At 44.3% G+C, this 27,593-nt stretch overlaps 2 protein-coding genes across 6 annotated transcripts in view; both read left to right on the top strand.

Moving 5' to 3' along the window:
• The window catches only part of COPG1 (COPI coat complex subunit gamma 1), a 28,987-nt gene extending 27,245 nt beyond the window's left edge, over positions 1-1,742 (top strand). For both annotated transcript variants that reach the window (XM_079783579.1, XM_079783578.1), the window contains exon 24: positions 1,282-1,742. In XM_079783579.1, the coding sequence (XP_079639705.1) occupies positions 1,282-1,412 (131 nt within the window). In that variant the 3' untranslated portion in view covers positions 1,413-1,742. The remainder of the gene's footprint in view (positions 1-1,281) is intronic.
• Positions 1,743-3,236: 1,494 nt separating this feature from the next.
• Positions 3,237-22,332, top strand: HMCES (5-hydroxymethylcytosine binding, ES cell specific). 4 transcript variants are annotated; one of them, XM_079784366.1, is made up of 7 exons: positions 3,237-3,349; positions 3,778-3,981; positions 12,010-12,153; positions 14,372-14,497; positions 18,367-18,548; positions 19,845-20,037; positions 21,472-22,331. In XM_079784366.1, exons 2-7 carry the CDS (start codon positions 3,799-3,801, stop codon positions 21,706-21,708), a joined length of 1,065 nt encoding a protein of 354 aa, XP_079640492.1. In that variant the 5' UTR covers positions 3,237-3,349; positions 3,778-3,798; the 3' UTR covers positions 21,709-22,331. The 4 variants fall into 4 exon arrangements, with proteins under 4 accessions (XP_079640492.1, XP_079640495.1, XP_079640494.1 ...); XM_079784369.1 differs by having other exon boundaries at positions 3,252-3,301; positions 21,472-22,332; XM_079784368.1 differs by having other exon boundaries at positions 3,256-3,328; positions 21,472-22,332.
• The last annotated feature ends 5,261 nt before the right edge of the window (positions 22,333-27,593 follow it).

Here is a 27,593-nt window from a genome sequence, read left to right as displayed (position 1 = left end):
ACATTCATATTATTGTGCAATTATCACCATGCATCTCATAACTTTTTTATCTTTCCAAACTGAATCCTCATTCTTTTTGGTAGCTGCCTCAAATTCCATTGTGTGGACATACCATATTTTATAGAACCAGCCTATATTGATGGATATTTAGAATGTCCCAGTGTTTGCTATTACATTGCTAAAGTGAATAATCACACATGCACATGTGTACACCCACATACTTTATTTGGCTTGTGTGCACTGAGGTCAAAGTGCATTTCTCATTTTGATAAATATTTCCAATTACCTTTCATAGAAATTGTATGCCTTTCTTTCCACACTCTGATGCAGTGTGTTATCTACATTATGACCTTTGCCAGTCTGGATGGAAAATGGTATCTTGGTGTAGTTTTATTTTACATTTCTTGCATATTGAATGACATTAAGTTTCTTCTCAAATGTGAAGTACCATTTGTATTTATTTTCTGTTTTGTGAATCATTTTCATATTCTTTGCCTAATTTTCCAATAGGAATGGGATTTCAAGCATTCATCATAGAAATATTAAAAAAAAAATAGAATGGTGTAATGAACACCTATGTGCTCTTCTTCCAGCTTCAACAACTATAGCATCTATATCCCTACCATTGTCTCCCCTGTCCGAGTATTGTAAAGCAGATTACAGATATATCATTATGTATGTAAATCTTCCTGTAGCTCTATGTTCCTCTAAGAGATTTTCTAAAGGGGGGTGGGGGGGTGGATAATACAATTATCACACCTAAATCAATGAACAAAAGGAAATTGGAGATTTTTTTTTTTCTGAGTGTTTATAAACAGTAGCTCTGCTCCAGTGCCCTGCTCACAGTTGACAGCCCCAAGCCCATGTTTCCGGCCACAGTGAAGCAACCCAGTCCCCTGGGTCTTGCAGACACCTGCTCTGCGGTTTTGTCATGGCGGGGCTGTCCCTTCATCTGTGCTCTTACATTCAGCCAACATGTGAGAGCCTCAGTGATACCAGGTACACCCTTATACGTCCATTATTTCATTTGATCTTGACAGAAACTTAAAATGTGGTTAGTATTCTTTCCTCCACTTTCTGGATGAGGATACTATAGCTTGGAGAGGTTAAAGTGATGTGTGCAAGGTGTCACTCAGGCATTTCAGTCCAGTTTTCCTGGTCCCAGCCCTACTCCCACTTCACTACCCCAGGGCGGCCTTGATCAGCTGCTGCAAATGCCACCTCAGCATAGCCTCTGCCGCCCCCTCTGCCTTACACACCTGTTTCTCTCTTACCTTCTAGGTGTGTTCCGGGGTGGTCATGACATCCTTGTGCGCTCCCGGCTGCTGCTTTTGGACACGGTTACAATGCAGGTGACAGCCAGAAGTTCAGAGGAGCTGCCAGTAGACATCATCTTGGCATCTGTTGGCTGAGGTCCTACTCCCACCCTTTGCCCCCAACACTACGCAGAAGTTGCACCTGCCTCGTGTATCCAGTGGAAACCCCATCCTAAGCTTCTGTATTCAAAAACAACTAGGAATCATTGGGGTGGGTTTTTTTATTTTTATTTTACTTTTGCCCCAGGACTGTTAGGGGGTAACTTTTTGTTTTTTTAAGGATCATTTTAGTAGTTTATCCTAGAACTTGCTGCCCTGCCTGCCAAGGAAGGATATCACAAATTAATAAAATGCTTGCATCTCTTGAATTTATCCCCAAAGAAACCAGCTTATCCCTATAAATAAATGAGTATGTATTTATTGAATGACTGCTACTTCTTGTTGACTCATGCTTAAGGGGCTCCACCTTTCCCTTCTAGGCCTCCCTACCACCAAGAACACCTACTCTGCCCTCTTTGCATTCACAGACCTTTGGCTGCTGTTCTTACCATGAGGCAGGACCCTCTCCTACTCATCTCTGTCCAAGCCCCACACTCAGGAGCAGGAGCAGTGCAGGTTTGCTGAGGGAATGACAGCAGCTGACAGGCTTTGAGTTCAAGCACTTAATTTTTGCATTTTCACAACCACCTTCTTTTTCTAGGTGATGGATGGAGGCCCCTGAGGGTTTTGGATGGATGACCTGGGTGTCCCTAACATCTGAAGTGTGTGCTGGGGTCTGCCTGCTCCCACTTCAGTCCAATTCAGGGAATGCACAGAAAGGAAAAACAGCCTGCAGCAGCACTCTCTATTAGCTCCAGAGGCAGAAATCCCTGGTTTATGGCCCAAGGGAGCAGGCTCAGAGGCCACCTTAGTTGCATTTGTAAACTCAAGCCAGGTGGTTTAGCAACTTTGTGACTGAAATATATTTGCAAAGCCCATTTTAAAAAATCCAGGACAGCTCTGGTTGGTGTGGCTGTGGACGAAAAGGGGCCTCGGTTGGGCATCATCCTTTGCACCAAAAGATTGTTGCTTTGATTCCTGGTCAGGGCACATGCCCCGGTTGCTGCTGGATCCCTGGGTGGGGGCGTGCAAGAGGCAGCCCATCCATGTTCTTTGCTCTCACCTTATCATTGTTTCTCCCGCTCCCTTCTGTAAATAATCAATTGAAAAATCTTTAGCCCAGCCCACCTGGCTCAGTGATTGAGCGCTGACCTATGAACCAGGAGGTCACGGTTGGATTCCCCCAGATTCCCAACAGGACTTGCTGGCTGGATTCCCAGTTTGGGGCATGCAGGAGGCGGCCAATCAATGACTCCGATGTTTCTCTCTCCCTCTCCCTTCCTCTCTGAAATCAATAAGAATATTTTTAAAAAGAAACCCAGGCCCTCCCCCTTAGAGATTCAGATGGGGTGAAGGTGAGGGCCTTGTAAGGTGCATTCCGGTGCCCGCCGAAGTGAGTGACTTGTGTGATGGTCCACTTTTGCCCCAGACTTTGAGGCGGTTATTAGGACTGTGAGGTAAAGAAAATGTCCTGATTTCACCCCTGTAAAGACCTGGTGCCCGGAGTTAGGGTTGCGCTACCAAGGGCACTGCAGGCTCCCTGGGACGGTGCCAGGGTCTGCCCGCCGCGGGGGGAGCCTGGTCCTGCGGGTCCAACGTGGAGGAAAGTCCATCTCCAGGAGCGCGAGGACCCAGGAGTCCCCGAAGGCAGCCTTGGTCTCCCGGGCGCTTTAGAGCTTCAGATTCCAGGGCCACCTTCTCGTCACGAGGGGGGAGGGAAAGAAGCCTGGACTGCGGGGCTTTGGGGCGCCACGGGGCCCCCCTCGACTTGGGGGTGGGGCTCGGTGCGTCAGAGGGCGGGGCCGCGAGGCGGCGCGGAGTGTGAGCGGGGCCGGCGGAGAGCGGAGAGCGGAGAGCGGCGCTGCGGCCGGGCGGGGCGGCCGCGGGTGAGGCGACGCGGGAGGCCAGGCCCGGTTAGAGTGAGGCGGCGCGGGGTGAGACGGTGCGGGGGCTGAGGTGCGGGGTGAGGCGGTGCGGGGGCTGAGGTGCGGGGTGAGGCGGTGCGGGGGCTGAGGGGGCGCGGGCGGCCGGAGGGGGAGGGGGCGCGGGCGGGACCTTTGCCCCGGCGCGGAGGGGCCTGGGGGCGCCCACGTTAGGCCACCTTGGTGCCCAGCCTGGGCGCCGGGGCTGGTGCGGCCTGGGGGTCCCTGCTCCTGGGAGCGGAGGAGCCGCGGACCGGGAAGAGGCCGAGCTTGGACACTACAGGGCTGGGCCCCGGGCGCCGGCCGCCGGCCGCCGGCGTGGAGGTGAGCGGCGGCTCCTGGTGTGAGGCCCCGGTTAACCCCGGAAGGGGGAGAGGGGACAGAAGTCGCTCAGAGGGAGGGGCTCGTGGCTCAGGACTCCTGGTGTTCTTGCTCCGAAGGCGGAGAGGCGGCGCTGAAGAATGTGTGGGCGCACGTCCTGCCACTTGCCGAGAGACGCGCTCACCAGAGCGTGTGCCTATCGGGATCGGCGGGGCCAGCCCCGGCTCCCGGAGTGGAGAGACCCCGACCGGTACCGGCCCTCCTACAACAAGAGCCCGCAGTCCGACAGCCCCGTGCTGCTGTCGCGGCTGCACTTCGAGAAGGTAACGCTTCATCTGCACCGTTAACTCTTTACCTGCATCGTATTGGCTTATCTGCATCGTATTGGCTTCACAGCCGACCTTTGAACCGTGGGGGGGGGGGGGGGTAGGGTCGCCAGTAACCCCCACCTCCACCCCTGCAAAAGTCTGAAAATCTTCATATAACTTCTGACTCTCCGAAAACTTGACTAATAGCCTACACTTGACTGGGAGCCTTGCTGATAACATAAACAGTAGATTAACATACTTTTGCATGTTACATGTATTATAAACCGTATTCTTAAAATACAGTAAGCCAGAGAAAATAAAATGCTATTAAGAAAATCGTAAGTACATTTACAGTATTTATTGAAACAAATCTGCATGTAAATGAACTCATGCAGGTAAAACCTGTGTTGTTCCGGGGTTAACTGTATTTGGTTTGGTGTATGCGCAGTCTCTGAGATGATATTTAAAAACCAGCCTTTATTTGACCCCCAGTTGAGAACCACTCTGGGCCTCTCTGAAAGGAGTTTTGTTGGTATCTTTGAGTCTTGCAAGATGATTCATATTCTTCAGGCTCAATTTAAGAGCCTTCTTTATACAAGGCACACTACTCTTAGTGCATGCCCAATTTACATGAGCCTTGTATTTGAATACATTTTTTAAAGACAGCATCTTTCCAACCACACTGATCATCAGGGTCATTTGAGTATCTTAAAAAAAAAAAAAAAGAAGGCCTCGCTGGGTGGCTCAGTTGGTTGGAGCATCATCCCATATGTCAAAAAGGTTGCAGATTTGATTCTTAGGGCACATACCTAGGTTGCTGGTTCAGTCCACAGTAGGGGCACGCATGGGAGGCAACCAATGGATGTTTCTCTCTTTCTCCCTCTCTCCCCTCCTCTCTCTCTAAAATCAATAAACATATCCTCAGGTGAGGTTTTAAAAATTTTGTTTCTTTGCTCGGCTGGTGTGGCTCAGGAGGCAGCTGATCAATAATTCTCATTGATGCTTCTCTCTCCCTTTCCCTTCCTCTCAGAATTCCATAAATATATATTTAATGTTTTTCCTTTTTAAATAATCATAAGGTTTCCATGCCCCTTACCAGTCATGTTGAATCAGAATCTCTAGGCCTCAGGCAGGATTAAGACTAGCTAACTTAAAACACCTCTGATGTTTCTTGAACATTGAAGTTTCTGTTCTCTCTGCTTGTGTTTTCAGTCTTTTTATGTTTATCTTTTATTGAAGCTAGATGTATTTGGTTTGGTTATCTGAAGTTTAGTTGCATTCATTGTGTTTATAGTATTCACCTATTGTAGTGTTGGAGTGACCAATAATTTATAATCGTGTTTTTGTTCTTTGCTTTATTTTTATTATAAGCATGCATCTGATAAAAATGCTTCATTCCAGAAGTTAATAGTTTCTCTGTGTCTTTTTTTTTAAATTTAAATATTAAATATCCTGATATGTTTTAAAAACATGATTATTTCCATGCTGGATTTTTATTCTGTTTGATCCATAATGCTTAAATCACTTTATCAAGCTGATTATACCAGTGCTACATACTCTTCAGAACTCTTGTGATAATATGGTAGTCAAGAAAGACTCATCTCAAAAAAAGAAAAAAAAGAAAGACTCATCTCTACCTTATAGGGATCATATTATTTTGAAATAACCTAATAACATTTATCTTTTTGATTGAATGAAGCCATTTACATAAAATAGTTTATTCTTGCCCAGCTGGTATGGTTCAGTGGTTGAGCATCGACCTATGAATCAGGAGGTCATGGTTCGATTCCCAGTCAGGGTATATGCTGGGGTTACAGGCTCGATCCCCAGTGTGGGGCATGTAGGAGGCAGCTGATCAATAATTCTCTCATCATTGATGTTTCTGGCTGTCTCTCCCTCTCCCTTCCTCTAGGAAACCATTTAAGGAAGCTTTTTTTAATGAGAGGATAATCAAAATAAAATGAACCTTGACTGGGAGATAAAACATGTTTTAAAAGAAGGTATAATTTGAAATGAAAGAGAGAAGAATTAAGTGTATGAGACTCTTTTTCAGCTTTGTGGGTGTGTGTTTTTTTTTGTTTGTTTTGTTTTTTGGTACTACCTCTTTAGAATTATAGAATGAATGTTAGCTGGAAGAATAATTTTGTTAAACAGATGTTAAGGCAGAAGTGTAGAGAGATTGTGACTTGTCTAAGGTTACCCAGTTAGTGATGGATACAGCTGGGACTAAGGTTCAGACCACTGACTCCACTGAGTAAATGCTTCCCGGAACTAGGAATGGGGAACGTGGAGGCCCTAGCAAGTTTAGACCTCCTTTTCTGTCAGTGGTATGAATTTGCTTATTGATGTAGTGTTTTGACTCCACATCTCTAATAAATTTTAAGATTGCTAGGCTTTCCTAATTGATAAATAGTTGAGGTTTGCTTTTTCTCAAACCTGTAAATTGTAAAGTAAAATTAGAATCATTTCAGCAGTTTATTAAATCCCTATCATCAACGGCCAGTACATATGTATAGATTGCAACATTTACATTTGAAACCACTGGTTTGCAAATTACTTCCTCTTTCATTTACCTACCTCAGGATTACAAGCTGTTCTGGTCACAAGTCCAAAAATGTAGAGGAAAGATGAGTAATACTGAGCAATATTTTCAGTATTTTGGCTTTGCAGTTACTTTTTTTTTTTAAAATGTTTTTATTGATTTCAGAGAGGAAGGGAGGGGAGAGAGAGATAGAAACATCAATGAGAAAGAAACATCTGTTGATCTTCTGCCTCCAGCATGCCCCCTATCAGGGATGGAGCCCACAACCCAGGCATGTGCCCTGACCAAGAATCAAACCATCGACCTCCTGGTGCATGGGACAGTGCTCAATCAACTGAGTCACACTGGCCTGGCTGCAGCCACTTTTTATTCATTGTTCCAAGTAGAGGGCGGCTTCATGTTTGGGTTTGTTTTACAATTATCCAATGAACACACTCGTTAGGTGATCACTGGGATTTGTAAGAGTAAGGGTTTTCAAAAAAAAAAAAGAGTAAGGGTTTTCAACCTTGGCACTACCAGTATTGACGTTTTATGTGGGATAATTCTTTGTTGTGGGAAGCTGTCCTGTGCATTGTTTAGCAATATCACTGGCCTCTATCCACTAGATGCCAGTTGCATCACCCAGATCATAGCAACCAAAAACAACTCCTGATAATGTCAAATATACCCACTAGATGTTGCACATCCCTCTCCCCACCTGTATCAGGTTTTGGTGGTGATGATGGTGGGGGTGGGTGGAGGTCAAAATTGCCCCATGTTGAGAACCTCAGATTTAAGAGTATTGTCTTGCAAATTTCGGATGAGACATCATTTATTTGGCCATATATAATGTTATTTATTTTATTCTCATTCTGCTTTGAGCAGGGGTCCCTTCTGCTTGGAAGGCACATTTAATTCTGGAAGAGAGGGTTAGGGTTAGGTTTACAAAGGCTCTGTGTTTTCACACTTTTTTTTTTCTTCCTATCCCGGATGAGATTAACACTTGGGTTTACATCCTCTAACCTACCATTTCTTCCAGGGTTTTCTTTAATTTAATTATACTGCACACTTATTGTTTTGTTTTGTTTTTCTTTTGGCATACAATTGTCAACCAGAGGTCACTGGTATTAATTCAACACAAACCGGAATCCCCGATTTGGGGTGTGGTGAAAAAAGAAATGTTATTCAGTGCAAACAGCTCAACTATGACACAGCACGTCTGTGAAAAGGCTGTTTGGTGGTCCTGGGGCCAGGCTCCTCTCCAAGTGGACAGCTCTGCTCTGTTCTTAGCTGGTCTGCTCCAGCAAGACATCTTCAGTGTTTCATCTTTGGTGTTTCAACTCCAGGCAGGGAAAGGCAATCTTCAGTCTTTGGTGGAAAGAGAAAGTGTGCTTTTAGAGCCAGAGAGGAGCTAACTTAACCAGTTAACTGCCACACGTCCAAAATGAAAACCATCCCCACACGCCATGATATTTTGAATTTAACTTAAAAAATCAATTTGCAATGAACATTATAAAAATAAATATATTACTCACAATTCGGGTGTTCTTGAATATTTTCAGCTGAAAATTCTCACAAAAAATGATTTTAAAGTGGTTGGGACTGCCACTTAGGGAAAACATTATTTTTTTTTTAATAGACGCGCATGGCTTGTGGGAAAGGTCTGCTATTTGAGTCTACAGGTGCTTATGGCATACAATGGGTTAAGTAGACAAGAAGTCCCCGCTACTGGTCCCTGATTGATCTGCCCTCATGCAAATGAGGATGCCAAATCTTCACAGTTCAGTTGGTCCAAAAGAGACAGTCTTGATTGGTTGGAATGGAACTGCTTTGATTGGTGGGTAAAGAAGGTGGATATAGTTGCACAGTGCTGATTGGAAATTCTCAGTCTGATTGGTTGAAAAGAGGATTCCACGTACTCCTTTTTAAAAAAAACAACAACATTTTTTATTGAATTCAGAGAGGAAGGGAGAGGGAGAGAGAGAGAGAGAAACATCAATGATGAGAGAGAATCATTAATTAGCTTTCTCTTGCATGCCCCTATTGGGGATCGAGCCTGCACCCGGGCATGTGCCCTTGACTGGAATTGAACCTGGGACCCTTCAGTCCGAAGGCTGAGGCTCCAGGTACTCCTTCATGAGGATTGGCTCAGATGGCGAAACACAGGCAGGCAGCTTAGCGTGGGCTTCTCTCAAGTGAAGTTTGTGTGAAAGGCCCCTGTGTAGAATGGCTGCAAGGCTCTGTTTTTTAAATTTGAACTCAGCCACTGGGAGCCTTTCCTAGTAGATACCTTCTTTCTCGGGGTCCACACAATTTACCTAGGCTGCCTCTGTCTTTAAGGGAGGAAAATACACACACACACACACACACACAATTGATTCTCATTTATAAACTCTGTGTTTGCAAATTTGCCTACTTGCTGAAATGTATTTGTAAACCTCTAAATATACTATGTTACTTTTAAACATGGGTATATTTGTCGTTCATAGACAATACAGGTGGTGAAATTTTGAGTCACCTGATTGAATAAGACAAAGCTCTTAAAAAACAAAAAATGAAGCTCTACCTTCTTGTGCCTGTGTGTGTGTGTGTATGTAGCTCTACCTTCTTGTTTCACCTCTTCTATTATAAACAAGTATCCTTCTTGCAGTCCATTTAGTGTTATGTTTTATGCATTTGTGATTTCACTGTTTAAAACTGTTCCCAGGCATAGTCCTGGAGTGCTTGCTGGCTAGTATTCCCAAATGTAAGAAGATTGTAATATGCCTTACAGAGAAAATACATGTGTTAGATAAGCTTCATTCCAGCATAATTTACTGTGCTGTTGGTCATGAATTCAACATTAATAAATCAACAATATATGAAATAGTGTCTGAACAGAAATACACATTAAACAAGGTGACATATTAATCAGTTGATGAAAATGTTGTCACCATTGGCTCATGGGAAACAAGCCCTGCATTTCCCCTAAGAGCAGCAGATGCAGATCGGTATTTGCTGATTCAGGGTTTGCAGCAGTGTTGTAGAACCTGTCATGAATAGTGAGAATGAAGTATGTGTATAGACAGGGATTGACTATTCAGACAAGATTTTGAAAGAAACAGGACAGGATCTTATCAAGAGCAAGGTGGAAGGGTTAGCTTTAATTCTGAGACACCACTACTGATGAGTCCTGTTTTGACTTGTCTCATTCTACTTTTTTCTCTCTAGGTACTTTTTCTTGGACTCTACTTTCCCCTCATTTCTCCTATTCTCTTTTTGTACCTCCAGGTTAAATCCTGTGCTTGATTTACTCCCTTAGAAACTTTATCCTAATGGCTTTAAGTCACCTTTATAATTCTGACCTAAAAAAATACTACACTGCAATTTGTATGTGTATTCCATGCCACACATTTTAATGATTCTCCAAGGCATGTATTGTTCATTCTATTTTGACAGAAAAGGAAAGTTGAGGGTCCAGGAAGTTGAAACTAGTCCAACTTCGTAAGTAACAGTGAAGGAATTTTTTAATCTGAGTCTTACAGAGGCCTTATTTTTTCCTCTGTACCAGAGGTTGGCTAACTATGGTCCTCAGACCAAATCTGGCTCACTACCTGTTTTTGCAAATAACGTTTTATTAGATCAGACCAAAGCTCATTCATTGTTCTTTGGCTGTTTTCTCACTACCAATGGTGACAGAGTTTAGTTGCTTGAGTCATTGCAACAACTATATGAACTCACAAAGCAAAAACTATTTACTATCTAGCTCATTACAGAAAAAGTTTGGTGACCCATTTTCTCTCTCATGCTGCATCTCTCCTAAGTTTAATTCTACATGCTTTTTGGACATGGTAAACAGCTCTATTTGAATTTTATGCTAGTGACTTAAAATAACCTTTAATTATTTTAAAAAATTGATTTGAGAGAGAGAGAAACATCTCTTTGTTGCTCCACGTATGCATTTATTGGTTGCTTCTTGTGTGTGCCTTGACTGGGGATGGAACCTTGGCATATCAGAACAACACTCTCAACTAACTAAGCTACCCGACCAGGGCCAAACCTTTATTATGTTCACTGGTGAGAAATTAAGACAAAGCATTGCAGATATTGTTTGTCACTTCCCTGAAGACTGGGGTCTCAGCTGAAAAGACTTGGAATCTGGGGCTAGAATCATCTAGAGCAGGAGTTAGAAAACTAAAGCCCTCTGATCATTTTTGTAATGAAATTATATGGAATACAGCAATATCCATTTATTTATCTATTGTCTATAAATGCTTTGTCCCTATAACAGCAGTTATAGTTGTGACAGAGACTTTCTAGCCTGACAAGTATTTAATATCTGGCTTTTTATTTTAAAAAAAAAGTTTGCAAACGTCTGATCCAGGGGTATCTTCAGTCACTTATCTGACAGTTGATGTTGGCTGTTAACCTGTGCTAGCAGCCAGAGTACCTACATGTGGTCTGTCCACACAGCCTGGGCTTTTTCACAGCATGGCAGCTCAGAGTTCCAAAAGCAATGTCTCAGCAGATAAGCAGGAAGCTGACTTCCTGACTTAACCTTAGAAATCATAGTGTTACTTGTGCCACACCCTGCGAGTCACAGCCCATTCAGATTCAAGGGAAGGGAACATAGACTCCAGCTCTTAAGGGGGAAAATGGTAAAGATTTTTCAACCATTTATTTAAACTGCCACATCTAGACTTGCCACTATTATCAGAAACTCAACATGTGACCTTTCCCCAAATCAAACCTTCAGAATTTTTGTTCAATAGTGGCATCATTATTTCAGTCGTCAGGGACTGAAAACTTAATCACCCCTGTTTTCTTTTTCCAGTTGCACCACAGTTGCATTTTTCTATCTTTTAGATGTCTTTTATTTTCACTACTGTCACCAGAGCTACTTATCATCAGATCCCTGGACTATTGTAGTAGCACCGAAAATGCACTCTCTACCACTGGTTTCTTCCATGCGTACTATGCTGTGCAGAATAGTGTGTATGTGCACTTCAATCTGTAAATTTTATCAAATTCTCAAGGGCCAGATGCCAAAAAAAGTGTAAGAACCATGTGTTGGGGGCCAAAACTATCCCCACATTTGGAAATTTTTAGAGGGACTCAACATATAAGGCATATAGTGGCTAAGCTTTATGACAGTGAAAAGATACACAATTGAATCAGTAAGGGAAAAAGACACAAGTAGAAATCTGGAAAATTTTGTGTACATACTTATGTTCTCTTCTTACAAGGGGACAAACTAAGTACATTCCTTAATAAGCACTAATTACATGTTTGTAGGAACAGAATCTCTTTATATCCCCGATTCTACCTAAGCAGAGTGTTTTACATTCCCATAAATATAATGCTAAAGAACACAAGTTACATCATGATAAATTACTAAAATGGTTTTCAAGTAGAATCTTTCCCTTTTAATTTTTTCTCTATTCTTTGTATTTTGATACTAATAGTAATGTAATGCATATGCTAAACTTGGTTTTTAAAATTTTATTATGATCTCCTCACTGGGTCTTATTAACCTTTGGCAGGGTGCAGACTCATCAGAGCGTATCATTGCTCCTATGCGATGGGGCTTGGTCCCATCTTGGTTCAAAGAAGATGATCCTTCCAAACTGCAGTTCAACACGAGCAACTGCCGTAGTGATACCATAATGGAGAAACGGTCCTTCAAGGTAGGTAGCTTATCTAGGGAAAGGTATTTTTTTTTAAACGTTTTTTAAAAATATATTTTATTGATTTTTTACAGAGAGGAAGGGAGAAGGATAGAGAGTTAGAAACATTGATCAGCTGCCTCCTGCACACCCCCTACTGGGGATGTGCCCGCAACCAAGGTACATGCCCTTGACTGGAATCGAACCTGGGACCCTTTAGTCTGCAGGCCGACGCTCTATCCACTGAGCCAAACTGGCCAGGGCTAGAGAAAGGTATTTTTATGAACAGAGCTATTAGTGCCTTATGTACCTGCAAAGTAAAATAAGGTTCTCTTTGGAACCTCTCTTAAGGTCCCAAAGTGTTGAATGCTGTTTTATTTATTACTGTGTAATAAACCATGCCAAAGCTTGGTGGTTTAACAGATCAACTATTTATATTATTTCTTATATTCTGTGGGTTGACTAGGCTCAAGTGGACAGTTTCACTTGTGTAGTTATAATCAGATGACAGCTGGGGCTGGATGTCTAAGATAGTTTCTTTTTTTTATTTTTTACTTTTTCAGAAAGGAAGGGAGAGGGAGAGAGAGAGAGAGAGAAACATCAGTGATGAGAGAGAATCATGGATCGGCCTCCTGCATGTCCCCCACTTGGGATTGAGCCTGCAACCCAGGCCTGTTCCCCCAACCGGGAATCAAACCTGGGACCCTTCAGTCTACAGGCCGATACTCTATCCACTGAGCCAAACCAGCTAGGGCTAAGATAGCTTTTTTTCCCCAATATATATATTTTATTGATTTTTTTACAGAGAGGAAGGGAGAGGGAGAGAGGAAAAGGAAGAGGGATAGAGAGTTAGAAACATCGATGAGAAAGAAACATCGATCAGCTGCCTCCTGCACACTCCCTACTGGGGATGTGCCCACAACCAAGGTGCATGCCCTTGACCAGAATTGAACCTTGGACCCTTCAGTCCGCAGGCCGATGCTCTATCCACTGAGCCAAACCGGTTAGGGCTAAGATAGCTTCTTTACCCACGTCTGACATCCCAGATGGGGTGGGTAGAACAACTGAAAGCCTTTCCTCGTGCCCAGCTGGGGTTTTCAGGGTAGTCAGGCTTCTTACATGGCGTCAGGCTTACCAAAGCTCACGATTCAAGACAGTTGGGCAGGAGCTGCAGGATTTTGTGACCTAGCCTTGGAAGTCATATAGCATCACTTCTCTGGCACGCTATTGGCCCATAGAATCAGTGTGGGAGGGAACTACATGGGAGATGAATACTGGGATGCATGGTTCATTGGGGAACCAACTTTGGAGACCAGCTACCACAAGTGCCTATTTGTTAGAGAGCTATTGCTGTTGTGTACATTTAATCTTTTCAACATCTGTGTGAGGGTGACTTTATACATGTGAAAACTGAGGTACAGAAAAATAACTACTCTAAGATCACACATTGGCAGACCCAAGATTATTTCTTTTATTTTTATTAAATATATTTTTATTGATTTCAGAGAGGAAGGGAGAGGGAGAGAGAGACAGAAACATCAATGATGAGAGAGACTCACTAATCGGCTGCCTCCTACAAGTCCCCCACTGGGGATGGAGCCTGCAACCCGGTCATATGCCCTTGGCCGGAATCGAACCTGGGACCCCTCAGTCCACAGGCAGATGCTCTATCCACTGAGCCAAACCAGCTAGGGTGATTTTTAAAAATATACATATTTTTATTGATTTCAGAGAGGAAGGGAAAGGGAGAGAGAGATAGAAACATCAATGATGAGAGAGAATCATTGCTCGGCTGCCTCCTGCATGCCCCTACTGTGGATCGAGCCTGCAACCCGAGCATATGCCCTTGATCAGAATCGAACCCCAGACCCTTCAGTCTGCAGGCTGAGGTTCTATCCACTGAGCCAAACTGGCTAAAAATCAGACCCAGGATTTTTTTTAAAAATGTATATACTTATTTTTAGAGAGAAAAGAAGGGAGAGGGATAGAGAGATAGAAACATAAATGAGGTAAGAGAGATACATCATTAATCAGCTGCCTCCTGCACACCCCCTACTGGGGATCGAGCCTGCCACCTGGGCATGTGCCCTGACTGGGAATCGGAACCAGTGACCTCTTTGGTTCCTGGGTTGATGATCAACTACTGAGCCACACCACCAGGCAGACATAAAATTTTAACTCAAATCCATAAAACGTGATCCTTTCACTAAGACCATATCTTACTCTCATTTTCCCTCAGGTGCCTCTGGGAAAGGGAAGACGCTGTGTTGTTCTAGCAGATGGATTCTATGAGTGGCAGCGATGTCAGAACACAAGCCACAGGCAGCCATACTTCATCTACTTCCCCCAAATCAAAACAGAAAAGGTATCAGCAGCAGCACTCACAGTAAATATTTAGAAAGATACAGAGAACTAATCTAAAGAAGGACATTTTTTTCTTCCCTCATAGAGTGTTTTATTTTATTCATTTTGAGAGAGAAACATAAATTTGTTGTTTCACTTATTTATGCATTCATTGGTTGACTCTTGTATATGCCCTGACAGAGGATTGAACCTACAACCTTGGCGTACCAGGATGATGCCCTAACCAACTGAGCTACCTGGATAGGGCCTTCATAGAGTTTTTTTTTTAATTAATAGCTTTATTGAGATATAATTCACTTTTTAAAATTATGCAAGTCTGATTTTTTCATATATTTAAAGTTGTGCAACCATCACCACTATTTTTAGAAAATTTTTAAAAATATGTTTTTATTGATTTCAGAGAGAGGAAGGGAGAGGGAGAGAGAGAAACATCAATGATGAGTGAGAATCATTGATCAGCTGCCTACTGCAAGCCCTCTACCCACAACCTGGGCATGTGCCCTGATCGAGAATCGCACCGTGAGCTCCTGGCTCATAGGTTGATGTTCAACCACTGAGCCACATGGGCTGGGCTCTTTTCTCTTTCTGGGATTCTAATTACGCAGCTACACTAATGAAATACGCAAATCGACCGTACCTTTATGACGCCCATCAGCCAATCAGGAATGCATATGCAAATTAAACCAACAAAGATGGCAGGTTAATTTGCATATGCATGCTCCGAGCAGCCAGGCAGGGTGGGACGCCTGCTATGAGGGGGAGGGCGGGGGGCGAAGGGAGCTACAGGAGCGGTGCTCTGGCTGGGAGCAAAGACTGCAGGCTCCCGGGTGGCCGGGAGCGAAGCCAGGGGAAGGAAGGCCTATTCTTGCACGAAACTTCGTGCAACGGGCCTCTGGTGTGTTAGATTATTTGATATTGTTCTTTTCTGTATGCTTCATTAATTTTTCTTTGTGTTTTAGTTTGGAATTTTTAATGACCTGTGCTTTTTTTTTTTTTTTAACAGCTTCAGATCCTTCATTTATTTTCATGAATTGATAAAATATAGTTTCATTTTATTTATCTGTTGTTTTTTCTGAGCCATTTGAAAGCAATGTTATCTCATCCGTCAGTAACTTAGCAGGTGCCCCTTTTTTATTTTTATTTATTTTAATCTTTATTGTTGAAAGTATTTCATAGGTCCTCCTTTTCCCCTATTAACCTCTTCCAGCCTGCTCCCATCTCCCCCCCCCCCCCACCCCTCTGCAGGCCCTCACCACCCTATTGTCTGTGCTATGATTCTTTCTAATTTCACCAAACTGTCCATGCTTGCCGTCCACCTTTTCTACAAGAGCCTTTAACATATTTTAAATTCCCTGATATTTACAGCATTTGGGAAATGTGATCTCTTGAATCTGCTTCTGTTGATTTCTATATCTTTTGGCAGTTGCTTGGTTGTTGTTGTTTAGTTTCTTTGTTTTAGCTTTTTTATGTGTCTTGTCGTGTTTTTTTTTTAATCCTCACCTGAGGACATGCATTTCATTGATTTTATTTTATTTATTTATTTATTTTTAAAATATATTTTATTAATTTTTTACAGAGAGGAAGGGAGCGAGATAGTTAGAAACATCGATGAGAGAGAAACATCGATCAGCTGCCTCCTGCACACCCCCTACTGGGGATATGCCCGCAACCAAGGTACATGCCCTTGACCTTTCAGTCCGCAAACCAACGCTCTATCCACTGAGCCAAACCGGTTAGGGCCATTTCATTGATTTTAGAGAGAGAGGAAGGGAGAGGGAGAGGGGGCAGAGAGAAACATTAATCGGTTGCCTCCCACATGCACCCCCAAAAGGGATTGAACCCAAAACCTGGGCATGTCCCTGACTGGGAATCTAACCTGTGACTCTTGGGTACACAGGAGGACACTCTGACCAACTAAGTCACACCACAGGGCTAATTTTTATTGATTGATTGAATTGGGGGGGGAGGGGAGAAACATCTATTTGTTTTCTACTTATTTATGCCTTCATTGGTTGATGAAGGGATCAAACCGGCAACCTTGGTGTATCACAGCGATGCTCCAACCAACTGAGTGCCTGGCCAGGGTTGTGTCTTGTAAATTTTGATTGATTGCCATAGTATGTAACATAGAAACTGAGATAATTAATATTTATGCCTGGAAATGGATACACTTATCCTTCTATTAGGCCATTACCATGTGAGATTGAGTGGATCTTGTCAGCTGAACTGGGTTTGAATTTTGTTGTTATGATTACCTTTGTTCACCACTGGTTGTAAAATTTTTTGGTGTCACCTTGTGTTTAGAGTAAGAGTTGATTTTCCAGAGGATTTTTCTCAATAGCTCTGCTCCCTTCAGCTGTAATATTTCCCTCTGAGCCTGTGCCTAGAGAGGATCTCCCATGCTCTTGTCCCTTATCCAGAATTAGACGGCTGTCGCTTGCCACTTGGTACTGCTACTCTGAAGGGGAGGGGGAGTATTCTCTGTTGTCTTCATTCAGTCTCACTCTTAGGCAGAACTGTACCACTAGCTCTCAGGCTCAGCCTTTCTCAGTGATCTTCTTCCTTCCCCAGAGGAGTAGAGGGTTTGGGTTTTTTTTTCTTTTATCCTCCAGCCTCCATGAATCTTTACCTGTATCTTAAAAGTGATCAGGTTTATTACCCTTCCCCCTGACCCCTTAAGGATTTTATTCCTTAGTGGAAAAGTGATCAGGTAAAGCTTTATGCCTTTCCTGAAGCAAGAGAGCTCCCCTCTTGCAGGCATGCACCAGCAGGAAAGACTTTCTCCAGTCTCCTGACCTGTTCCCTGTCTTTCCTGTGAGCACCCAGGGAGGTCTGTGGAGAAGAATATGAGCACCCAGGGAGGTATGTGGAGAAGAATATGCAAGCCCTGGCCGGTTTGGCTCAGTGGATAGAACATCGGCCTGCAGACTGAAGGGTCCCAGGTTCGATTCCAGTCAAGGGCACATGCCTGGGTTGCGGGCTCGATCCCCAGTAGGGGGTGTGGAGGAGGCAGCCAATCAATGATTCTCTTTCATCATTGATGTTTCTGTCTCTCTCTCCCTCTTCCTTCCTCTCTGAAATTAATAAAATATTTTTTAAAAAAAGAATATGCAAACTGATGCAAACATCCTAATGTCTGTAGCTCTCAGGGATCATGTACTCTCAGGCTAGCCCACACTCTGCATATAGCAATTTGATAATAATTTTATCTCAATTCATATCTGCTGTATGAAGGACTTGCCTTCCTCCTGTTGCCACTGGTAAGCCAGTGCTTATGTCTCATCTCCCCACAGAGATTCCTGTCTTTCTATGAAGTTTAGGCTAATTGGTTGCCCTGTGACCTCAATTCTCTAATGAATTGAAGAAAAGTTATGATTTGGTCTATTATCTAGTCTTTTTTCTTATTATTTAAGGTGAAGATGACACTCTTTCTAGTTTTCTGTATTCTAAGCCTTGACCTGAATCTTAAATAGCAAGTAGGAGTTGGCATGATAAGAAAGGGTGGGAGGGACATTTTGGGCAGGGGAAGGTTGTTTCAGCAAGACAGTGGGAACAAAATTATATGATAGCTTCATTTACAAACAGTTTGGTTTGGTTCAGATTAACATTGTAAGCGAAAGCTGGAATGATGGACTAGAAGGCCTGAAAGCCTAATGAAGGAATTAAATTCTATTCTGAAAGCATTGAAATAACCATAAATTTATAGCTTTGGTGAGTATTTGCCACCAATCCTCTTTCCTTTGAGTTAATAAGGTATGTGCTAAATGACTTCTAAAATGATTGCGATGCTCTTAAGTCTGGAGTAGTACCCAACTTGCATGTAAAAGAAGGCTGATGAGTATCTAATCTGCCCATGTATTTTGTTTCCAGTCAGGCAGCATAGGTGCTGCAAATAGTCCTGAGGACTGGGAGAAAGTTTGGGACAACTGGAGGCTACTAACAATGGCTGGGATCTTTGACTGCTGGGAGCCACCACAGGGAGGAGACTGCCTGTACTCCTACACCATCATCACAGTGGATTCCTGCAAAGGCTTGAATGACATCCACCATAGGCAAGTCATACTTATCCCTGGATCCAAAAGGATTCAGGGAAGGGTGTGTTCTCTTTGTTTTTAGATAGGTAGCTTTTGAAATTTAAAGTTGCTGTATGCACGCATTTATTTATTTACTTTTTAAATGCTGTGGTCCCCCAGGTCCTTATTTTTTTCTTGTTTTTAAATATATTTTTATTGATTTCAGAGAAGAAGGGAGAGAGAAATAGAAATATCAATGATGAGAGAATCATTGATCAGCTGCTTTCTGCACACCCCACACTGGGGATCAAGCCCACACCCGGGGCATGTGCCCTGACTGGGAATTGAACTGTGATTTCCTGGTCAGTGCTCAACCACTGAGCTGTGCCGGCCTGGCTGTATGCACAAATTTAGACAGTAGGAAACTAGGACAGTTGCTCACCAATATAATTACAGTCAGTTTGGCTATAACATGACATGCATTCCTAAAAATCACCATATTATGCAAAATTGTATAATGAAAATGACAGACTTTATGGGAAAAGGGGTTAAGAGGACTCCACTTAAAAACTTTGTCAGTGACACAGTAATAAAATAGAAATCTATTAAAAATTACCACAGTTTTATGTATTAGGTGATTTCGAAATACATAGATACTGCAATAAATAATGGTACTTTACCTTAAAAAGACCCATAGTTTGCTTGTGGAAGTGTGTGTTGGAAGAGTTGCAACTTAATGAGTTATTGTGAAGTGGATATTTATGCATTTATCTCCTAAAATCAACTATGCCACCCCAATGAAGTGTGTACCATGCTTTGCGTTGTAGGACATAAAACTGGAAGCTAAACAAAGGATTTTGTCCTAGCATCTTCCTGGGTACCAGGAGTCATGGCTCTTAGCTTCTTTGCTTCCTGAGGCATAGCTTCCTTTTGTTCACAATTATGTGCATAGGTCTTTCTTACTGTAAATCTGTCATAGGTTGTAAGACGAGATTATTGTTGATAGACAAGTTTTTCAGGACCTGTTTCTCCTTTAATTGTAGGCTGGGCCATCATAGAAAAGTCACCAGTTTGCTAATGTGTACAATTCAGTGCACTGGGTCCAGTCATAATTACTGTTCCCTGTCATTGCCATAAAACTTTATAAGATGGCTCTCCTAGTGTTGAATTTCGTGCTCTGTCAAGTCGTGGTCAGGGAGCACATGGCAACAATCAGCATGTAAGGCACAGAGGCAGGGCGAGCTTCTCCTTGGGATGATTTGTGCTCTTAACTAAAGTCTCACTCCCTACCTTCATTCTGTCTCTTCTAACCAATGTTTTGACCTCACTGGCTAGGATGCCTGCCATATTAGATGGAGAGGAGGCAGTCTCTAAATGGCTTGATTTTGGTGAGGTCTCAACTCAGGAAGCTCTGAAGTTAATCCACCCCACAGAAAACATCACCTTCCATCCAGTCTCTCCCGTGGTGAACAACTCCCGAAACAACACGCCTGAGTGTCTGGCTGCTGTTGACTTACAGGCCAAAAAGGTAGGGGTCTGTGACTCTGACAGTCGTTTTTGAGCTTTCTGTCTTCTCTCAGTTTAGCATTTTCTTTTAGGATATGGCTTTTTACAGTCAGAGCCACCGCCCAAAACTCACATTCCTTATTCATGGCAAGGGTGAGCAGAGCAGTGATTCAAAGCTGGCTGTAATTCAGAGTCCTCAGGAGAGCTCTTTCAAACGTAAATGCTAGACCCTATCTGTACCTACTGAGTCAGCCACTATTCAGGACTGAACTTGGATTTCTCTATCATTAAGAAGCTCTTTGGTGAGTCTGATAATAAGTTACTGGTAAGTTTGAGGGCTTCTGCTCTAGAGGGTGATTGTGAGAAAGAAAAAGGAGCCCTTGACCATATTGTATCTCTGTCCAGAACTAACTGTGATTTTTTTGGTATCTTTTCACTTTATCTCTGCTTTCCCAACCACAAGTTGGAGGAGTTCCAATCTTTGTTCCCCTTCAGACTATTTGCTATAAATAGGTAACTCTATAAAGTTAACTTCTTAGAGTTGGTAAAGACCCTGAAGATGTATTTTGAAGAGAAGTTGAACAAACAAATGGCCTGCAGTGGGAAAAGGAGCTCTAAGCAAAAAGCTGGCTCCCGCTGTTTTTAGGTGCATAGAGGGATCTGAAGCAGGACATGGCTCCGAGTGTTCCCAGAATAGGCATCTTAGAATGCCGAGGAGTCTTAAGGACAATGATTGCAAGAGCACCCCCCATTTTTCTTTTTAAGTTTTCCATACCCATAGTCAGTGTCATCTTTTTTCTTTTGTCTCGTTTATCTGCAAACTCATGCAACCCTGATACTTTTTTTTTAAAATTAGATGTCTCTAAAAATGATTCATTTTGCACTAGACACTGCCCCGTTTCTGCCGTGGTCTTTACACCAAAAGAATTCACATTTTGCTGAGGTAGCATTGTTGAATTCAGAACCTTCAGTTTGGGTTGGGGTGCAGTTAAGGGAAGCAGAAGAGCAGTGCTGGGCCAGGAGAGGCTGTGCAGAGAAGTTACATGGTAGGGAAACAGCCTGTTCAGGTTTAGGCTGAATCTCTAATCTTGGAGGCTATTTGAAGCCCTGTCTCCCCAACTTCATCTCCCAACTCTTTGCCTGGTCCCACTAAATTACATTGTTTTCCCTGAGAATGCTTCATTCTCTGCACGTTTGAATGCCTGTCAGTGCTCTGCTGTGAATGGCCACACAGACCTCCATCAAGCCTTCTCTAAGAGCTACTCCCTACCCTTACTCCCCTTGGAGTACACCCGGTTGCTCCTTTCTTCCCACTCCTGACTAGTGGGTCCTATCTGGCCCTTAGTAACAATTTATAAATCTGGGTCAGTACCTCATGCCTCTTCCCCTGTTTCTTCCCTTGGAGTTGTCCTTTTCCCAAAAGCTTGAGCTAAATGTTTTTTCATCTTTTCCCTAGGAGTTCAAGGCAAGTGGCAGCAGCCAGAAGATGTTGCAGTGGCTGGCCACAAAGTCACCCAAAAAGGAAGACCCCAAAACACCCCAAAAGGCAGAGCCAGATGTGCCCCAGTGGTCCAGCCAGTTCCTGCAGAAGAGCCCATTCCCTACCAAGAGAGGAGGGGCTGGACTCCTGGAGCGATGGCTAAAACAGGAGAAGGAGGAAGAGCCAGTGGCCAAGCGGCCTCACAACCAGTAATGCAGGACTTTGAGAGACCAAGGTCATGGTTGCTGCACTAAATACTACTGTTGCTGATAACAGATTCTTTCATTGTGTGTAAATGGATTTGCTTTGGGAGGAGGTAGCACAGTGTTAGTTAACAGCTGTGGGTTCATGGGGGAGTGGCTAACCTGGCTGGGACCAAGAACACACAGAGGGGATTTGGGCAGCCTGGGAGGGGAGGGTCCACCTCCATCACTCATAGGGGTTCATTATGCCTGCAGCCCTGTCTTGGTAGGACTGATGGGGCCTTCCCTCAAAGCCTGATCCTGCTGGCAGTTCTCAGCACCTGACCCTGTGCTGCTTAGCCTTTGGGCTCGTTCACTCTTTTGGAATTAAGTTCTTAACACATATTTTCTGAATAAATTATATTTTATAAACTGTTTACATTTCAAAAAATGCTATTGGTGGGGGTAGTTCTGGAACTTATTTTGGGCTTTCTGTGGACAAAACTGCTTTTTTGGAAACAAACAAAAAGGTTTGGTGGTGGGGTTCTTTATTGAGTCTCTTCTCTCAATCTTGGAAGTTGTCTGAATCTTTTATAAAATCTTTATTATCGAAAGTTTTAGTTGTCTGAATCCTTTAGCTTAAAACCAACCTGACTGCCTGCCAAACACAAGGGCCTCAGGGGAGAATGGGGAACAGGGAACAAGACCCTGGCCTTAACACGGGGAGCATAGCGTCTGGGTGAGGAGAAATCCTAGTCACAGCCCTCAAGTCCTGTGCAGATCCCCAGCCTCTGGGTAGAGCAGAGCTCAGAGGGATGGCTTGGGCTTGGGGTGAAGGTGGGAGCTGACCATCTGCTTGCCCTGGCCTGGTCAGAGCCCCTATGATTTGCTCTGCAGGCTCCTCCTTGGCACTGAACTGCTTTATAGTTAGATATTCATTTGGGGTAGTTATCTGTAGTCCCTCTACCCAGATTATTAATTCCATGAAAGCAGGGACCTCTTTTTCACTCTTTTGTTCTCCCAAAGTTAACGGTAGGTTTGCCAATATTTGTTAGGTGACTGTGAGCACTTACTACATGCCCTGTCCTGTGCTAGGCAAGGAGCCACAGCATTAACCAGATGCCACACCTGGCTATTAAGCACTTGGGTGTACGTGCACGTGGGCCCCCCTTTATGGCTCTGGTGTGCCAGGAGAGGCCCTTCCCAGAGATCCTGAGGGAAGAACCAATGACTCCAGAAGCACCAAGGCTCTTTGGGCATCCAGGAGACAAGGACCCGCACAATGCTGTCCCGGCGGCTGTATGGAAAGGAAGCAGGCCCTGAGCAGACTGGAGGTAGGCCGCCCAACCACCACCACCACCACCACCACGGAACCTCCGGGGGCGCTGGCCCAGGCCCCTTGCAAATCAGGTATTGAGAGCTCTACCAATAGAGGGCAGCTTTGACACCTCCTGGCAGGGGTGATGGGAGAGTGGTCTATGACTCCAACCCTTGCGGTGACTTCCACCCACTCTACCTTGTCTCTAAATTTGTCTTTAGATCACCATTCCAGTTGAGAAGGCACGATTGGCCAGTGGTGGTGAGTACTCAGAAACCCTTCACTGAGACCAGGAGTGCTTTATTGTGGCCTCCAGTTTTGTTTGAGTTGCCCTGCATGGAGTTTTGGTGGTTTTATTGAGAAAAAAAAAAAAAATAACATAACTAACCTTGGCCAGTGTAACTCAGTTGGTTGGGCATTGTCTCATACACCAAAAGCTTGCTGGTTTGATTCCTGGTCGGGGCACATGCCTGTGTTGCAGGTAGGATCCCCAGGAGGGGGCATGCAAGAGGCAGCAGATAGATGTTTCTCTCTCTCCCTCTCCCTCTCTCTAAAAATCAATTAAAAATCTTAAAAAAACAAACAAAAAACAAGCCTTTAACTTACCAGAAGGTTGACTCTCATCTCTTTTGCCTCAGGTTTAGTAAGCAACAAAAATGAAATTTCCCTTATTTTTCATTACTATCTCCCCACTGTCAGGGTTGTAAATCAGTTTGGTAGGGTTTTTTCTTTAAAAAAAAATTTATTATTATTATTTTTTTTAGAGAGAGCAAGAAAGATCAATTTGTTGCATTCATTAGTTCTTATATGTGCCCTGACTGGGAATCAAACCTGCCAACTTGGTGTATGGGGAGGACACTCTATTCAACTGAGCTACTTGCCAAGGTAGGTCTTTTCATTTCAAGGTAGGACTTGAAAGAATAATGTGTCCTCAGGAGCATGTTCTTTTCATGTAGGTTTTTTTTAAAAATATATATATTTTATTGATTTTTTACAGAGAGGAAGGGAGAGGGATAGAGAGTCAGAAACATCGATCGATCAGCTGCCTCCTGCACACCTGGCCACTGGGGATGTGCCCTTGACTGGAATCGAACCTGGGACCCTTCAGTTCGCAGGCCGATGCTCTATCCACTGAGCCAAACCGGTTAGGGCTCATGTAGGTTTTTATACTTTCACATAAACGGATGTTAAAAGCACATTCGTGTATCTGCGAACATATTTTTTTATTTCAGGTTTACATAAATGGTATCTTGGACATTTCTTTCTGCAAATTTTTTTTCCCATCTGGATCATCAGCTTTACTAGGTATTGACAAATTGTTCTCCAAATTTTCACTATTTCGTGAGCACATGAATCCCCATTCCCCCACCTTTTGCTGATAATCTTGCTTACTAGAGCAATGGTGCATCTAATCCTAACCTTTGTTTTTTGAAGAACAAATGTCAGAGACAAACAGGCAGCCTTGTCTGGGAGTAGCCACGTCAGCCTGGGCCCCACATTTTCTAGGGCAGTTGGAACAGCCCTAGGCTATGGCTGTCTGCCCCCTGTGCTGGGCTCCCAGATGGCAGCCCCTCTTCACCCCTCACTCGATGGGTGCAGTGACCAGGCCTAATGTAGGAACCCTCCCATATAGCTCTGTAGCCTCAGAGGAGGCAGAAGCTCCCTAGCACTCCAGGTCCTGATAGGTAGGTGTCTGCCCTCCACTCTGGTCTGCAGTACATCTGGATCCATCTCCTGGTGCAAAGCCTGTGTGCCTAAAGCCCAACCCGCTTTGTACAAAGGCAGAATAGACCCAGACAAGGGAGAGGTTTGGCCAAGGACCAGTTTGGCATAGGCAAGTTGAGGACAAATCCAAGGGGTCTGGTCTGAGGGGTTTAAGCTTAGAGTTTGGACAAGATCCTTCTTGTTGCTGAGAAAGCTCAGAGGGCAGGTTTGTGGTGGGAACCAGATAGAGTAATGGATAACCTCAGACTCCTACTCTCCTGGGCCTGTACACCCTCCCTACCTTCAACCAGAAAAAGGAGCAAGTGATGAGAAAGGTGGAGCCTCGTTCATTGGGGAAAGGAGCTTTGGCTCAAGCTGTATGGGAGGGTTCCTAGTACATGCAAAACTGACCAAGTCCTTTGCTCTGAGACTTGGTTTGCCCATCTCTGAATCAGGAGAGTGGGTGCTCACAATTGAACTCTCCCAGGAACCCAGAGGAACAAATGCTGGTTGTTGGAGATCCCAAACCTACATTTGGGCTGGTGTCCTTCATGTGGGATGGATCCAGGACCTTCCACCCCCTTATGTCTGGGAATCCAGGGAGGCTCTTTGGGCAAAACTCCCAGTGGGAGGCAGAAACTAGAGGACTGTTTGGAAGGGCTGGGGGCATCAGTGAAAGGGGTTGGACAAGCTGAACAACACAAAATGTTTTAAAGGGCAGCCAGGCTAGTGCAGGGCCCCAGTGCCACACTCCTAACCCCTAACAGAGACAGTCACAAGACAGGAGCTGAGAGAGGCAAGAGGAGGAGGGTGAGAAAAGGGGCCTGTGGAAGCACATATGTGCAGGGTGCATTGCACAAGGCTCTGGGATCCTAATGACAATCCTGAATGGAGAGGTGGTTTTCCTTGGTGCATAACCTCAGGATTAGAAGGCTGGGTCTCTGGCTTTCACTATATGTGGCTTCCTTGTCTCAGTCTTCTTCAGAACCCCACTATCCTGGGCTTCTTATCTTGTGAAGCAGCCAGAAGGGCCCTCATAGAAGACCATTAATTTTTTTTTTAAGAGAGAGTGGAAAGGAGGGGGATAGACTAAGAGAAACATCCATGTGAGAGAGAACAGACACATCAATTGCCTCCCACATGCGCCCCAGACCAAGGCTGGGGGCGGGGGGGGGGGGGGGCGGGGAGGAACAAATGGAGCCTGCAACCTAGGTACGTGGCCCTTGACTGGAATTGAACCCGGGACCCTTCAGTCTTCAGGCCAATGCTCTATCCACTGAGCCAAACCGGCTAGGGCCAGATCCATTTTAATAATGGGGAACTGTGATGGCTTTGTCAACTTGTCTCAGCTAAACTACATTTCCCAGAACTCCCTTACTTTGTTTCTTGTTAGGGAGGGCTAAAAGGCACATATTTGCCAGATTTGGAAGGAAGCAACCATTTTGATTGCTCATCTGTGTCTGAAGCAGTTCTTAGTGTGAAGCAGCACGTAGGCCTGCAATTACCCTATTTTCCCCTAGATTTTCCTTCAGGGTTTTTGGGGTTTTTTTTTTGACTCCTCAATCAGTTGTGTGCATGGTTAGTTAGCTCTGTATGAAGAAGGGCCTCACTCAGCTTCTGCAGGATCCCCTCGTCACCAAATCAGAAGCAGCAATAATGGACACAGGCATAGTCCATCCTAGGGCTCCAGCTTGTGCTAGTGGCTTTCAGCCGCTCATGATCTTCCCCTTCTGACTGAGCACCTCAAGTTCCAGCATCAGTCACAGAGATTTAGCCTTACAGAAATTGCTTAATCAGTCCCACAAGTGTGCAGGCCAATTCCTGGTAGCACATCAAATACTATAAAGGTGTGTATCCCTTCTGGTTCTGCTTCTCCATTGAACTCTGACTGATCCGGGAACCTGAATTCCCACTACTCACTATTCCTGCCTCATGATCTGTCAGTCAACTCACTGCTTTCATCATTCCCCAAACTCAGGAGCTGTTTCCATACCTGGGGAAAAAGTGCTACTACTGCCTGGAATGTCCCTACCTGGAAGTTGCTGGTTTATCTGTCCTCCTCCTGCATGTGGCTGAGCTTCAGAACAGGGAGCAGGTCTGATCTCTATCCTTGCCTCAGCTCAGCATGATGTCCTGCATTAATGGCTGTGGACTAGGCCCTTGATATAAGATTGCAGTCTGTTCTCCCAGTACCTCTGTGTCACTGTCTTTTATTTTGCAAGTGCAAATGGCCTCATGAGCTGTCTCTGGCCATCCCAGATCTGATGCCTGGGACACAAATACCCCTGTGCTGAGTGTTCAGACTTCGCTACAGGTCATGTGCTCAGCAGTAAGCCCTGCCACGGTAGAAGGACAGCTAGGTTGGTCCATGGGAATCAATTGGGTGGATTGCTAAGGCTGCACAGCCTGGAAAAGGGCCTTTCGAGTGCTGGTAGGGCTGTCCTGGGGCCAGAAAGTTGGAACTAGGGATCCAGACGGTAGACCTGATTGATATCCTTAGGATGTTCACAGGGAGGCAAGGTAGCAGGAAGAGCAATACACCCATGGAGATATGAAGAATGGAAAACCTGGAGACCCTGGCCAGAGGCAGTGTGTTCAGACCCTCTTGGTTGGCAGTTGAGTAAAAGACATTTATTGGCTCCACTAATAGATGAAGAAACTGAAGCTTGGGGAGGACAATCTTGCCCTAGACCAAAAGACCATAGTGGAGCCAGACCCAGAATGCTTGACCTCAGCCTCCAGGACCTGGTCCTATTCAACCCCCCTCCTGATCAGTGGATGCTGAGGTGCCACGGCCTGAGCCATTGCTACATACCTTGTCCTTTGCCTCCTCACTGTACTGGAGTCACCTCCCCGATGAAGCCCTCCTCCTGGGCCTTGCAGTGTTAGGTGCC

This window comes from Cnephaeus nilssonii (assembly GCF_951640355.1).
Source record: "Cnephaeus nilssonii genome assembly, chromosome: 11".
Lineage (NCBI taxonomy): Eukaryota > Metazoa > Chordata > Mammalia > Chiroptera > Vespertilionidae > Cnephaeus > Cnephaeus nilssonii.
The sequence above is the reverse complement of the archived record's forward strand: the minus strand, read 5'-3'. Positions and strand labels throughout refer to the sequence as shown.